At 37.9% G+C, this 12,265-nt stretch overlaps 1 protein-coding gene across 7 annotated transcripts in view; it reads left to right on the top strand.

Annotated features, from left to right (window-relative positions):
* Positions 1-12,018, top strand: part of CAMTA1 (calmodulin binding transcription activator 1) — a 1,324,131-nt gene extending 1,312,113 nt beyond the window's left edge. For all 7 annotated transcript variants that reach the window (XM_083162948.1, XM_083162947.1, XM_083162949.1 and 4 more), the window contains one exon: positions 8,083-12,018. In XM_083162948.1, coding sequence (XP_083019074.1) covers positions 8,083-8,146 — 64 coding nt within the window. In that variant the 3' untranslated portion in view covers positions 8,147-12,018. The remainder of the gene's footprint in view (positions 1-8,082) is intronic.
* Positions 12,019-12,265: the final 247 nt, after the last annotated feature.

The raw sequence follows: 12,265 nt of genomic DNA, 5'->3' as shown, positions 1-12,265 counted from the left end.
GGGAAATCGCGGGTGGACCATTTAAGCATTTTTAGGCGCACACGACGTGACCGACCCGATTTTTCACTGTTTTCAATGCATTTCAATGGAAAAATCGGGGGCATCGCGTCGGTCGCGTCGCAGGCCACTAAAATTACCCCCGATGGCCAAGATTTGTGGCCGTGCTAGGAAACAAGTACCAATTATTTAATGTTGAGTCATAGAAGCAAAGGAAAGGCAGAGTATTGCCAAAACGGCCCGTCAGGTCTATGGGACAGAGCTACCCTTGCTGTCTTCAGCTGGTCCAGTGGACCTGATAAGTATATTATTATGCACATGTGTACTATGAGCATCTGTCTGATTGTTGACTTGTCTCAACATTAAATCATTTTTGCATATTACTTGGAGTGCTGGTCCGTTCTGACCCAGGGGGACTTGGTGCCTTCTACATTAGTTGGAAATCACGATATATTGCTTCCTGACCCTGCACCCATTGTTATATGAAGAGTGTGCGTTCCCTACATTTTAAAGTAAAGTTAGAATTAAACAATAGCTAAGCTTTTGCATTTAATATTTATATAGATTTATATGTACTTGATTTTAAAGGAAAATTAAAATAATAACAACACATTTGCATATATAGATATATATATATATATATATATATATATATATATCATATAAAATTAAAAATTATAGGGTTTATAGCTTGAGGTTTTTCAGTTTTTAATTTTTATGATCTGTTTATCTTACTGCCCGTTAGTAAAGTGTTAAACACACGGGACGATTTTTGCCACTTTTCTAACCGATCTAGACAGACCACTTAAAAATTAGGCACTGAACGCTCCGTGTGTATACCCCATAGCGAAAGGGATGTACGGTCCCTCGCGTCGCCATCACTGGCTTGGATCTTGAGCACATACAGGGAAGATCTAGTTAGATCATCTGCATGTGCTTCAAGAACACTGAGTTAGTAGCACAGACCACTCAACACACACCGCTGCATGTGTATGGGCGGTCTAGCCAGAGATGTGTGACTGCTGCATGTGTATGGGCGGTCTAGTCAGCGATGATACACGCTGCATGTGTATGGGCGGTCTAGCCAGCGATGACACACCGCTGCATGTGTATGGGCGGTCTAGCCAGCGATGTGTGCTGGGCGATCTGTGCTAACTAGATCACTCCGCAGCCCAAGTTGTCCTGTGTGTGTACGGGGCTAAACGTTAACACCCCCAAGGGTAAAATGATTGACACACTTAGGCTCCCGAATCAATACAAGTAATTACAAATAATTGCCAAAAAAATAAATGCATAATCAATTCAGTTTTTTCAGCATTGAGACATATTTAGGTGCAATTTATTAATGATTTTTCAAGATTTGTTTCAATTGCTTTAGTTTAAACTTTTTATTTATATCACTAAAGGTGAAAAAGGCATTAATAATGTTAAAGTTGTCCGAATTTTCCTTTACTTACAGAATACAACATTCTTTCTATTTAGCAACAGTTGGTGAAACTGACGTTTTGTTTTTTTAAAATATCTGCAATAATTCATATCATGTGTCAGCACTAAAGGGATTCTAAACCCCCGACCTGCCTGGGCATTACAATTTTATTTTATACAAAGCCTTTTTCATACATAGAGATCATCAAATAGACTAACATGTTTCCACAACCATTCCAGGGAATTTATTTGTTTAGTTTACTAGATAATGGAGGGGAAAACAGTTGCATCTTGTCTGCAGAGACATTTTCTGATCTGATTAAAAGGGAGGAAATAGTGTATCCAGATGGTTTATTTTTTAGATGCCTTCTGATCATTCAATTTTAAACAAAAAAATTCCTGGGGAATTTGCTTGATAATGGATTTTAGTCATCATATCTGCTTTTTAGGCGAAACATTTGTTGGTGGAGAAGTATTTTATAAACCATTAAGCAGCGAGTTACCTGTGAAACGGCTTTTCCAAAACATTGAGTATACTGTGACTTATGCTAACAACATATTCATTTTTATAAAGTTAGCACTTGTGATGTCATTTTCCTTTTGTCAATAGCGGTTTCCCTGTTGACAAAATTATGAAATTATTTATGATCTTAATATTACACAAAGTATGTGTATGTATGTCTACATATCTTATATATGTATGTATGTGTCCAAATATATAATGCACTTACAATTTATTGTGTTCTATTTGTCTGTACTCTATCATTATGTGACATGGGGTAATATATCTTTATGTACACAAGGGAGCGAGTTCAGCACATATCGCTGGCAATATGGTCACTGAGATAAATCGCTGGGAGCGTGCCCCCATGGCCAGCCCTTCATGGTCGCTGGTCGCAGAAGCATGCTCCTCCGATTATGGCTAAAAAATCGCTGGTCGCTGGTGTAAATACACTGTGCAATATATTGCTGAGCGATTATAAGCCAAAATCCCTCAGAATTCATGTAGCTTGGAGTTTTTTGCCAAAATCGCTGGTCGCTGATGAAAACGGTACGCTGAGAAATATATTGCTGAGAGATATTGCCAGTACACTGATTAATATATTGCTGAGCGATTTTAAGCCGAAATCGCTCAGCGACCAAATCACACTGTGAGTACACAGCTTAAGTTTAAAAAATCCACCACTGTTATTTTGGAATGGAGAAGATGGTTCTTTCCCCAGTAAAAGCTGATATGGGGAAATAGTTCCATGACGTGGGACCCTTCTTAATTATTATTATTTTTTTGTATATTGCATTTATAATTTTTCATTTTACTGCTGTTTATTTTATCCCATTCAAAATAAGGTCTACACAGTGAGCGCTGCAGGGTTTTGGCTTTAGAAATGGGACATTTCTAAATACCTAAATACATAACCATGTGCACTTCAAAAAAACATGTGCACTTCAGGTGGGTGCAACATGAGCAGATATATTTATAACCCACCCAAATGTAACTCTCTCTGCACATTTTACATCAGCCCCACCTGCAGTGCACATGGTTTTGTCCATTAAAGAAGGAGTTTGCATTTTGCAAACCAACCTGAATCACCCCCTTAGTTTCCATGGCACATTTATAACAAGTGGAGTCGGATGTAAACCCAGTGTGTTGCTAGCAGGTCACATTTGCTAAGTCCAAGATACATAGTTCTCTGCAGGATTCCTCTTAAGATAGTGGAGTACTTACCTACAAGAGAAAAAATAGCATCACCAGACAGTAGCTATGTCTAAAGTAGGACAAGACAGGAAAAATAGCTATGATGAAGGACGTGTGTGGGGCACGCATAAATGTAGAGCATTCCAGGCACATAGGGTCAAATGTATCAAGCTTCAAATTTGATAAAGTGGAGTGTGACCAACAACCAGCCAATCAGCTCCTACCTTTCGTTTTTGAAACCCAGCCTGTAATATGGCAGCTAAGAGCTGATTGGCTGGCTGTTTATCACTCTCCATTTTATCAGTTTTTGAAGCTTGATACAGCTGGCCCATGGTGACTACAAACATTCCTATGTCAAGAAAAAGCCAAACAATTTCAGAAGTATAATGATAAAGCTTAACAAATACCAATACAACTTGTTCATGAGGTACCAGAAAATACTCAGTGGTTTTAACGAGATATGTCCTAGTATTACAGGCATCTATGTAATTCATTCCTCCTCAGACACTAGCACCTTAAAATGGGGGTTCTTGCTGGGCATGTTCACAAACAAGGAAAAACAGTCATGAGGCCTAGTAAATGCAAGGGCCTGTCTGCTATAATAGCTACACAATGTCCACCATTTTTAGCCAATGTGTTTTCGTGCACAAATGTATGTTTCTTTCTTTTCTTGGGAGAACCATTTTGGGCACAGAGCATGTATCTCATTCCTAATGTGTGCCGCTGAGCGATCTGTCAGGACGAGTGTTCTCCAGTGAGACCCTGACTGGCAATCTAACTAGCTTTATCTAGCATGCTGGATATTAAAGATTAGGATCGCGCGGGGCTGTGCATAGCTATTGCTAGGGCCTCTACACATGTGGGGATATTTTCTAAGTGATCTAGTGAGATATAGTCAGATCGCAGATCGCAAAATGACCTCAAATCACCCCATGTGTAGGTCTCAATAAAATAATAAAATCTTGATAAAGATAATAATCTACTTGTGACTTAACCAAATGTAGTTTTTAGAGATGTGTGGTTTGGTTATATACGAACACATCCAAATTTAAATCCACCCTTTATGAATAAGATACATGTTCTGTCCCCCTATACAATAGGATCTTTTCCCACAAAGAATAGTGCTATCTTTTCCTGTGGTGGTGCACCTTTTAATCTGAATGATTTACTCCCTGTAGACTATTATGGGGTATATTCAATGGATGCCGGATCCATTCCGAAAATTCTTTTGACGTAATGTCATCCATTACTCAAAGCAGAGGCCAAATCCGGCTGTCAGATTTGGCTGCTGATTGATACTTACCTGGCCGGTGCGGGGACCGGGTGAGTGCAGCGGCCGGAGACATCGGGAGCCGGGACAGGGCCGGGTGAGCTGCTCTCACCGGGCCCAGTGGCGGGACAGGACAGTGTGGAAGGTGGGTACAGGAGGCAGTGGGAGGGTACTGGAGGCACAGCGGACAGGAAGACAGTGCCATGTAAGCTCCTGCTGCTCATCCGGCGCCGTGTAAGCTCCTGCTGGTCATCCGGCGCTGTCCTCCCTGCCTCAATCCGACATATTTCTCTGTCGGATTGAGACTGCAGGAAACATGGCAAAAACCTGTTCAGTTTTGGCTGTGTTTCCATCAAAAGCAGGGGGATTAGCGGCTATTCAACTAGCACTGAATAGATCGGAATCCCCTCTGAACTATTCATGTTGAAAACTGCCGTCTTTTCGGCAAGACGGCAGTTTCAACATCAATTGAATATACCCTTAAGTTCAATATATAAACATAGCATATGTGTTGTATCCCAAGACAGTGAAACAATTGTGCCCCTCAGCTGCCTACATTGGGTGGGATGTATTAGGTTGACCTAAAAAAATTGACATGCAAAAGGTTGACATGCCTTTTTCAGATTTTTTTTTTTGTCAATGTTGACACTTGAGCACAAGGAGCATAAAGTTATTAGGCAAAGGGGCTAATATAACACGATTCTTATGCTGAGTACACTCTGGGCAATTTCCGACACCCCCCGGCAGTGCCGGGGGAGTCACAATATAGTGCATACACATTGACTGATATCGCTACCGACATCACCCGCCCCCTGCTCCGTACATGCAGTCGTTGACTAGATAGTCAATATTGAAATGCATGTACAGGTAACAGTGGGGTCGTTAACGATGCACGGGAGCCCACATTGTTAATGACATTGAGAGTACACACTGGACAATTTGCTCTATAGATTGTTATCGATATCATCTGTATCATTAATGATATATCGTCCAATGTGTGCCCGGCTTTATAGAATGCTATCATATTGCCCCCCCCCTTTCTGTGAAACCAAGATTCCTGTTATTATTCTACCCATCCTGCCGATTGCACTAGGAAGGGGGGTGGGATGCGTTCTTTCGACCCTCTCTCATGTGGGACTACCCACAAAATTGTGAACAGGTAAGTATGGCATTGTTACAAAAATTGTAAATGGTAGTTTCCCCCAATATTCTGCCTGTCTAACCCTTTATCGTTATTCTAAGATTCTAAGTAACATATTTGAATGGGTTTTTAAAAAACAAATGTTTTAAATATGTTGATTCACAACTTGTGTAGAGTCACTCAGAGATCAGCACTGTGCTGTTATGATCAGGAAAGATAATATCGAAGTTCTGAAGTGGAGAGTAAAAAATGGTCCATTCAGTGCACATTTGACCGGAAGGGTTTACACTAGTAAAGGAGTTTCAACGACTTCCGTATAAAGTTTGAAATGGCGCCCGCCAATAGACGCAGCAGCAGTCACTTTTAAGTACGATTTACTGTACAATGAGGCCCTTTGTGTTTACTCTAATCCTGCAGCTCCCATGTGGTGCTTGTCTTTGGACATATGCTTTGAAAAAATCTCCAACATTACCATATTAGGCTACACACTCAGTCTACCAATGCCATACATACCTGATCTAGTTTTCAAATGACTCGTGCCCCTTTGAATGCTGGGAAACTGGACTGTTGGCATTTATGCTTATGATAGTCACTACATGAAGTGGTGGAATATATATATGATATAAGCTGTAGTTATTGATGCTTGTCATTATATATTATTATTATATACATCTACAGCTCAATAACCAGTTATTATCGTTATGAAAACATTTTCAACTGTTTTGCAGAAAAATTTACTCCATACATGTAATTCCATACCCATCATGATGGACGGAATTGGACACTTTGTTAATTGACTATCAGTCTGTTATCTCACAGCTGCCATCCTTTCATCTAGATCTGAATGCATTCAATGTCAGATGTAGAAATATTTGCAGGTGAATCAAAATCAGCCCAGATTTATCATTCAGGGCAAAGGCACTTTAATTGTCATAACTGTGCCCTCCTAACCACTTAATTCCTGGCAACATTGGCAGTGGCAGTTTTTACCCCCCCCCCCCCCCTCCAGGTAAAATCCACCCCCTTATTGAAGCTAGATGCAGTCTGTGAGACTGCAGTGGCTTCACTGTGACTGGCATCGACTTCCTATTGGAAGTCCAACCTGCAAGTAACCAAGGCAGTCCCATTTGGAGGTATTCCCCCCTCCAGGGTTCCTCTCTATGGGCTTCTGCGTGGCAGCCCATAAAATATGGGGTCTGTGGATGCACAGTACCTACGTCAGTACTGCTCATGCGCTGGTCCCGATGCCTGAAATCTGTATTGTGCAGGTGCCGGAACTTCCATGGGCCGAAGCAGCCCATAGAAGCTGGCCGCATGCTCAGTACAGAGGTCAGTACTGCCCATGTGCTAGTCTTGGTGCCTATCATCACTGTACAGGCACCAGGAATGCTGCAGCATGGGCCAGGAAGAATGGTGATGGCAGGGAGGTCTGGTGCCGGCATCTGGGCCAGCGGCAGCCACCCTCCTACCATAAGGTACGAGCCACCACTGAAACTTGGTGACAAAAATGGATTTATTAGAGAAATACTTGGCTGTATTCTAAGAACCATAAAAAAGGCCAATTCATTTAGCCGTGAGTTTGTCAATGTGATAAGGGTTTGTGGGATTTTAAGGTAGTAAAACATTACTTAATTTTACTTGCACCCAATGGAAAAATAAACAATGTTAGAACTACCATCATATATTTAGTAGTTTGCACCACTGGACATTGAAGGAAGATCATCTATTTAATATATAGCCGCACTGATATTCAATGAAACTTTAGGAGTGGGGATACAGGGTCTTCTAGTTGAGAAGTCTTATTATTCAGGGTGCAATAATGGCTTATGGCATGTTCCGTCTGTAGTACTGTAGGACAGGACAGTTTGTGATATTGTATATATGAATTGTATTGCGCTAAATCATCCGATCTATAACCATCCATATGAAAATAGTAGTCAAAATTCTCAGCGCTGTCATGGCTGGGGAATTTTTTGTAACCGTTAATGGGGCAGATGTATTAAGTCTGGAGAAGAGATAAAGTGGAGATAAAGTGGACGGAGATAAAGCACCAGCCAATCAGCTGTGTTTGAAATATGACAGTTGGGAACTGATTGGCTGGTGCTTATCTCCTTCCACTTTATCTCCACTTTATCTCCAGTTTATCTCTTCTCTAGGCTTAATACATCTGCCCCAATGGGTGTAAATGTATATCTCTAGCATATTTAATTCTTAAGTTGCTTATTTGAGAGTTGGTGGTTTAGCTTATGGATAAACAGGACCTTAGTAATGTCTAGAGTTCCTTTGTTAATATAACCTTACCCCCCTCCCCCATACTATACTACTTTGGTAGCATTGCCATTGAGGATGTAGAAGTAGGCACTTCAGGACAACAGTTAAATACACATGCATCACTTTGATCCATGGCTGTTCTGCTATTTACCATGGCAGGCTCGAATGCATGATAATTACTTTTTTTGTTTGCACAGTAAATCCATGTAACTTGCACAAGTTTCCTGTATGCGTTTCGGAGACTATGACTATTGACTTTTCTCTTCTTTTTTTTTTTTCCAGAGTGAAAGAATTGAAAAAGGCCAAGGAACTTGAAGAATTAAATCAGCGTCCCTTAGCAATGTGACAGCGCTTTTTGGACTGTTTTCATTTTCTGTTTTTAGCAGAGACATGCAACAAAAAAAAAAATTAAAAATAAAATAATAAAATAACACTGCAGTTTTCAAGAGATCACATGCAGGATTTTAACAGTAATTTTTTTGGTCATTTGCATTTGCACTTTCATGGACAACTTTTGCTTTGTTCAACAAGACATCTTGGATTTTAATCTTCTGTTGAATCATGGGAAACAAAAACAAAACAAAATGGCGCCAGGAGATGATTTGAGAGTAGCTCCTATCTTTGAGATGGGAGCAGCATGATTCACATAGGGCTGAATTCAAACAACGTGTGGAACTGTACAAATATTATACCAAAAATTATTGAGGAAAGGTGGAAATGCACAAGCAAAGCCTGAATGCAAAACCCAGAGCCATCGATCACTCACAAGGAGCTAAGCCCATGGAAATCCTTGAATGAAGAGTATAAAACATATCGACGGACTTATGTTCTTACTGTCCTTACCTGAGCTGCTTCTTGTACAGATCCCCAACTCTGAAGTATTTCTCATACATACACCATATAACATATGCAATGTATATCCATAACATTAGTTACATTAGAGTTTTAGAGCATTATCGAAAAACACAAGTCTACAAAGAATGTGGACTTCACGTGTATCTGCCTTTTAATGTGGTCAGGGAATTCTTCTGACCGTACATTTTGTTATTGGGTTTTTGTTTTCAAAATGCTTTATTGGTTAAGAAAAGTTCTTTCACCCCTATATGTATATAGACATATCTATGCATTGTGCACATTATATTTTACGTGAGAAGGATTTAGTCCATGGTGAATACATTGCTAACACAGAGATAGATAAAAACAAAAATGTTGACATCAACATTTTGAGAATGATACTTAGTAGAAGTTGGTAAATTATATATTATATATCCATCTCACAAAAAAATGATTGTGCACTGTATAATTATTACTACTCCCTATATATATATATTTATTAAATATTCACATAACACATGAAGAACCAACCTCTGGATCCACTGGCCACTTCGTTGAGTAGATAAATTGTCCTGTAGACTTGACTGGACAGAACGTTGGTCAATGTGGACATTTTACACCCTCATCTCTACCAGTGTTTGTAGTCTACATTTTTAAAAGGTGAAGACACCATAGAATGCTGGGACTTTTTCCTCACTATAAAAAATACCAGTATGTTATGCACAAATAATTATAATTAAAAGATATACAAGTTAGTAGGCAGGACAACTACTGTATGTTCTAAAAAATGTATTTTAATTTTGTTTTCATAATTTTCAATGTTCATAAAAGTAAAGGTTTTAGATATAGACTCTACAACCATAGCTGGAAAAAATACAAAAAGAAAATCGATCGCTTTTAAACGTATACTGCCCAAAAGAGTTGCATTTACATTGCCTGAACATTTTGTCACCTAAGAATCAATGTGGTGCTGCGTGCTGGCCAGTTAATATATTTGGTCTTATCATATAACGAACCTGAGAAAGATTTTTATATAGGCGGTAGGACTGGAAATGATAAAGTATTATTTGAAAGAGGTTATTACAGAGTTGAAAGAAGTTACTTATATGGATATGGGTCAATAACATGGCTGGAGATCACTAATATTTGTATAGTTTGCTGGAACGAATTAGAAAAGTGTGGATGTATTACCTGTATATATTGTATATATATAAAAAAATAAGATATGTGCATGAAACAAAAGAAATGAACAAAAAGCAAAGCATTAGTGGCTATGGTCTGTAAAATGAATCCAACATTTTATTTCACTATAAGGGTACTTTATTTTAAATGTTCTTTACAAGAACATTTTTGCTAAAGCATGACTAAACTGCAAAAAAAAAGAGCTACTGTATTTAGACTTAGAAAAAAAGCAGAGTAACATTACTAAATGAATATGTTTACATTTAATTTTTTTTGTCTACCAAAACATTATTTCATCTTATTATTTTTTTTTTTAATTTTCATTTTTTTATTATTTTTTTCATTTATTTTGCCAATGGTGCCAAGTAATGTGAATGCTATATCGCTTAAGAAAATTAAGTTACATTTGCAAAAGCAGATACTCATAAAAAGGTATATACGCTTAACACCATACACTCACGCCAATTAAAAAAAATGTAGACTTAAATTCAATAAAAATGTAAAAAAAATTATAATAATTAAAAAAATATTGAAAAAAATAAATAAATAGTAAGAAAGTAGAAAAAATGTTTCACATTTTCATATCTCCCTGCTGGAAGTCCGAAAATGTAAAATAATTGCACACGAACAAAAGTGTAAAAAAAAAAAAAAAATGATGCAAACTGGTCTTGTAGGGAACTCATGGTATATATGATTATTTCCACACAGAAACAAGCCAAAGTGATCAGATTATGAGGTATTTGAAAGACAGAATAAAAAATACAATATAAGTGTGCTTCGGTATTAAACTTTTGCCATTTATTGTCAAGATTTGTCTAATCTTTTAGAATACAATCTGTTACATATTTGATTGTAAGGGGAGACAGTACTATACAGGGTGTACTAGCCTTTTTCCCCTATAAAACAGTTTCTACTGTATAATTTTTTTTTTTTATACTGAGAAGTAAAAATGTAAAGATACACAATGTGCATATGTAAGAAACTTTTAACCAGGTTAAACAGACAAAGGTTTGAAAATGAAGCTAAACAATTGATGAGGTCAGTACTCTTGTTGCATTTTTTTAATAACCGTTAATTTCCTTTCATTCGAGATGTACAGATAGGAACGAGCTTAAAAAAAATGATGTATATGTTCTATACTTCTCATGAGATCACGCACAATCCGCCATTATGAATAGTCTGTACATTAAAAATAGATATATACTGCTCTTTTTTGATGGGACATTGAGTGTCCTAAGAAGAATGTATTTTATTATGAAATCATGAGGAACGGGAAGAATAACATATCAAAACGCCTTTTTGGAATAACAACACTGCTCTTATGTATTAGTATTAGCATTAAAAGAACTTTTAGAATTTTGTTATCTGGAATTGTATATTAAATATTTCCACTTTTCATGAAGAATGTAACTTTTTCTCACCCTGACAAGAGTACTGGTCTCAGTCGTAATGCTGTATTCTCTGTATATTTGTACTAAAAAAAAACAAAAAAGGTCAGTGTTGTTCAGTGTGTCGATAATGTTATCAGATCTGTAACATGCAGGACCTTTTCCAAGCTACTGTACCAACATAAATGCAGTCACAAGGGCCTGTTCGAGAGCATCAGATGCAATGAGCTTTTCAGATTACACAGGGCATCTGAAAAAGCCAACTTTTTTGCAATAGACCATTCCTTGGCTGTGAAATTTTTGGATTTTGAATGTAAGATGCATACAAACAGTTCACTTGTACGGGATACATGACTTTTCCCAAGTGCCAGGAGTCTGTCATAATGTGTAACTGTTAAACTTCTGCTGTCTCTCAGCCTTTTATTTTAAGCTTCTAGTGTGAACATTAAAATCAACAACAAAACAACAAAAACCCATCTGTACTGTGTGAGAGAAATAGAAATATAACGTGAAATCCCTACATGGTTGCACGCTTACGGCAGTTCCACACAGTAGTTGGCGCCAATGGGGGTCCCCAAGGCTTGCATGTAAAGCTAATATAGATGTCTTTTTTTGTAAGTTTTATTTTTGTAATTGTGCATGTAAGAAAAACATCACTGAAATCAATGGATCTGTTGAAGAACTCAGCTGCTGGAACCATGCAAAATGTTTTGAATTGCCCTTAAAAAAAAAAAAAACCTATGGAAAATGTTTTCTGAATGCTTTCTATTCTTCCTGCTGTAAATTAAAAAACAAAAAAAAAAAACAAATTAAATTTCCCCATATTATTTGTGTTTCTCTGCTTAATTATTTAGATAGATTATTCTAGATATTATTTCCCTGTCATTTAAATCTCTCTCTCTATCTTTCTCCAAGGGCGTAACTACCATAGGTGCAAGGGGTGCAGCTGCTATGGGGCCCAGAGCTGAAGGGGGCCCATCTTTGCTGTCTAACAAAGATGTTTTACATACATTTATCGCCATCATTTGCTAAATAGGGGGCCCTTAATTTTTTTTTGCTAT

This window comes from Crinia signifera, chromosome 19 (assembly GCF_055691185.1).
Source record: "Crinia signifera chromosome 19, ASM5569118v1, whole genome shotgun sequence".
In the NCBI taxonomy this organism is placed as follows: Eukaryota; Metazoa; Chordata; class Amphibia; order Anura; family Myobatrachidae; genus Crinia; species Crinia signifera.
Note: the sequence above shows the minus strand (reverse complement) of the source record. Positions and strands in the feature narration are given on the sequence as shown.